Raw genomic sequence first — 4,057 nt, 5'->3', positions numbered from 1 at the left:
TGTGTGTGTGTGTGTGTGTGTGTGTGTGTCTGACTGTCTGTCTGTCTGTCATCACCTCAGGGAGAGGCTGATGGAGGATGCTGACTTGAAGGTTTTTTCCTTCCCCCTTCTCTCTGTGCCTACCATTCACTAGCATTAGCCTGTCTCCCCACACTGATTATCCTGGCATCCACCACCGTTTCTTCTTTCTACCCGGAGAGCCCAGCCCTTCAGGGCCGCCCGGGTGCACTGGCCCTCCCCTCTGCCGAGGCCTGGCCAAGGTGCTGATCCCCATGGTGTGTTTGGCTTTCAGGCTGAGCAGCAAGTCCTTGCTGACCTCGGACGACTATGATCTGGGAGCAGGGATAAGAAAGAGACACAAGGGGCCTGAGGAGGAGCAAGAGGCCCTCATGGCCATGGGGAAAGCCCGCAGCAGGAACCAGAGCTGGGACGATCACGACTCTTCTGATTTTATGAGTCAGGTCAGTGAACAGCTCAGCTCACGTTTACTTACTGGGACAAAGGTCTCAACTTGGAGGACCATAGGTCATACCTGATGAACTCAACCTTCTCCATGGGGGTCTCCTGATCCCTGCTTCTGTAGAGAAAAGGTCAGAGTTAGCTTCCTCACTGCTGGGAGAAAAGGAAGGCCCAAGGGAGATCAAAGACCTGGCAAAGGAACCGGAGGCGGAGGTAGGGCTAAAAGCTACATGGGTTTGTGCGCGCTGAGACGTCCGCTTCAGCAGGCGGAGGTTAGAGCACACGTGCGTAACCAAATAGCGGTAACTCCGTTGTTTAGCAGCATAATTGTTTAATGAGCACCTTGCTGAGGCGCTCGGGCTTGATGCCACTGTGATTCAGGCTGACTTCTCCAGGGGTGCCCTGAGACCGTGCACTTACAGACCGTGATTCTGAATGCTAATGTTCTGCCTCAGGAAGCCATGTGGGAGGGGGATCTCTTGACTGATTGTTGTCATCAGAGGGGAGATGTCACTGTCACGTAAAAGGACTGCGTGGGGGAGGTAGTCAGTTTGGGGGCTATGGAGAGGCTTGGTGGGTAAACCATTTGATGTTCAGGCGTAATAACTGGAGTTACTATAACCACTGGTGGGGGGGGTGGTTGCTCTGTGATTCCTGATCTTCGGAGAGTGGCTGTTGAGAGCAGACAGAACAGCTAACTCTGGATCTTGTCCTAGCTTAAGTGAGAAACCCTGCCTCAGTGTATAAGGTAGAGAGAGGGAAGGAAGAATATACCCACTGGTACTCTCCTCTCTGCCTGCATTCAGTGCATATGTGCACGCACGTGCGCGTGCACACGCACGTGCGCGTGCACACGCACGTGCGCGTGCACACGCGCACGCACACACACGCACACATGCACGCACACACACGCACATGCACACATGCACACACACAATACATATATGCAAAAAAAAATTCAACTAAAAAAGATACCAGGTCATGGTGGTGTGTGCAGGTCTAGCCTGGTCTACATAACAAGTTCACCAGGTCTTTCCCGTGAGACCCTCTCTCAGAAAAATAAAATCTTAAATAAAATCAGAGTGTAAAATAAAGGCATAAAAAAGATTGCCGTTTTTTTGTACACCAGGATCTCTTTTCTTCTCAGGTCATGGTGAGAGACGCTTTTGTTAATTATCTCACAACACCATCTCAGCCTCTCCCCTGCCTCCTGCAATCGCTGCCTGATTAAAGACACAGAGCTAGCGCACAGAAATGGCAGAGCGTTAATGCCTTTGAAACTGCACATTTCATTTCAACAAATGACTACCGTTGGCGATAAACGTGCAAGGAGAAATTTAATCTGTGAAATCTCTAATCATTCTCCCTGGTCCAGGCATCCAAGGCACCCTCCGGGCGTTTTCTTGGCAGCTCTGACCCGTTCAGTTGGACAGGCTGGTTCCGACTGAGCAGCAGCTCCAGCAGCTGCCGTGGGAGGCTGAGACGGAAAGCAGATCTGCCCCACTCTGGGCTGTTTCCAGCCCTGGCTGGTTCATCCAGCTACCTTCTCCAACCCATCTGTAGCTTGCTTCTTCAGAGTTCTATAGGCACTGCAGGCGGGGCTGCGGAAAGCCAGGATGGGAAGGCGGGTACCAGCCAGGATCGTTGCCATGGCAGCAGCTTTTAATAAGTGATTACTAGGCCAGGCATCTTTAAAACCTTTAAATTTTATGTGTATGGGTGTTCACTTGCATGTATGCCTGTGTACCACATGCGTTCACTGCCCGTGGAGACCAGAATAGGGTGTCAGATCTCCTGGAACTAGAGTCATAGATGTTTATGAGCTACCTTGTGGGTGCTAGGAATCGAACGTGGGTCCTCTGGAAAGGGCAGCCGGTGCTCTTAACCATGCAGTTATCTTTCCAGACCCCAGACAAGGCATTTCTAGTAAGTGCTTTTATTCATTGTATTTGTGTTTTAAAAAAGACTTATTTCTGTTATTTATAAATTAGTGCATCCAACGGGAGTGTCATGTCCCCTGAAACTGGAGTTACAGGGGGCTGTGTGTTGGGAACTGAGCTTGGATCCTTTGCAAGAAGATTGCAGGATCTTAATCTCTGCACCATCTAACTCCCCACTTTATTTATTTGTGTGTGGGTGGTGGTGGTGCAGGCGTGGGTGTGGGTATGAGTGTGGTCGTGTGTGTGTGTGTGTGTGTGTGTATGGGGCATGTGGGGGTGTGTGGGGCATGTGGGAGGGGTGTGTATGGGTGGGTGGGCGAATGCGGGTATGGGCATGTGGAGGTGTGAGCGTATGTAGATGTGGGCAGATGTGGCTGTGTGTTGTGTGTGTGGAGGTGGGTGTATGTGTGGGTGTGTATGGGCATGTGTGAGTATGTGGGTGGGTGTATGTGTTGGGGGTACCCTCAGAAGTCAGGGTCTGTTTTCTCCATTATTTGGGTCCTAGGGAATTGGACTCGGGTCATCAGGCTTGGTGACCTGTACCTTCAACCTGCTGAGCCGTCTCACTGGCTGCATACGTGTTACATGGACCATACTTCCCAGGTCATCTATCTTCACGATGGCCTTGTGATGCTCAGACACAGTCCCATTTTAGATGGAAGGACTGAGGACTAGTTAAGCAGTTTACCACAAGCCTAGAGGGTATGGGATGGTAGTTAGCCCAGTCTCCTAAGCGTGGCGATCTGAGACTCATTTTGCTATTTGGTTGTATGTCTTAAACTGTGACCTTCCTTCCTTCCCCAGCTAAAGATTAAGAAAAAAAAGATGGCGAGCGACCAGGAGCAGTTGGCAAGCAAGCTGGACAGAGCCCTCTCCCTCACTAAGCAAGACAAACTGAAGTCACCGTTCAAGTTTTCCGACGGCCCCGGGGGGAAACCGAAAACCGGTGGGGGCTGTGGCAGGTTCTTGACACAGTATGACAGCCTGCTGGGCAAGAACAGGAAAACGCTGGCCAAAGGACTCGGCTTGTCTCTGAAACCCTCCAGAGAAGGTAAACACAAAAGAGCTTCCAAAGCCAGGAAGATGGAGGGGGGCTTCCAGGCCAGAGGCCAGCCCAAGTCTGTCCATTCTCCATTTGCCTCGGAAGTAAGCAGTCAGTCTTACAGTAAGTACAGCCTTGAGCTTCACCGCATGGCGAACGCTCGCTCGTCTTATCTGCTCCTAATCTCTCTTGCCCTCCTCTGAGGGACTTCAGGGTTTCTTGCAGCTTTGCCCTGTGCCTGCGGCTAGATGAGTGGTCCCCAAACCGGGGATCTCGCCACTGAGTGGCAGATGTATTGCTGGACAGATGTGCGATTGGTGGGTAGAGGCAGATGTTAGCCGCTGGCCTTCCACTGGCCTGCTGGAAGCCATCATTGTGGAGACCTTGTGCCATCGAGTTTGTAGCCACTTAGCTTAGAGTTCCGGAGAGTGACTTCCTCTGTGGGCTAGAGGTGATGGGCTCCTTTGCCTGTAGGACGTGGGTCATTTGTGCCATGTGCGTCCCCATCTACGTGTCTACACAGCCACACATGCCTACATACCTACCCACACATGCCTACACACTCACACACGTATACACACCCATACTTCTGCACATCCACACACCCATACATCCA

At 51.5% G+C, this 4,057-nt stretch overlaps 1 protein-coding gene across 8 annotated transcripts in view; it reads left to right on the top strand.

The window, feature by feature from the left end:
* The window catches only part of Tnrc18 (trinucleotide repeat containing 18), a 100,216-nt gene that overhangs the window by 58,384 nt on the left and 37,775 nt on the right, over nt 1-4,057 (top strand). For 7 of the 8 annotated variants that reach the window (XM_029533824.1, XM_029533829.1, XM_029533825.1 and 4 more), the window contains 2 exons: nt 293-461; nt 3,204-3,564. In XM_029533824.1, coding sequence (XP_029389684.1) covers nt 293-461; nt 3,204-3,564 — 530 coding nt within the window. The remainder of the gene's footprint in view (nt 1-292; nt 462-3,203; nt 3,565-4,057) is intronic. The other variant, XM_029533826.1, reaches the window with a different exon arrangement.

This window comes from Mus pahari, chromosome 23, assembly GCF_900095145.1.
Source record: "Mus pahari chromosome 23, PAHARI_EIJ_v1.1, whole genome shotgun sequence".
Classification (NCBI taxonomy): domain Eukaryota; kingdom Metazoa; phylum Chordata; class Mammalia; order Rodentia; family Muridae; genus Mus; species Mus pahari.
This window is presented reverse-complemented; position numbering and strand designations above follow the sequence as displayed.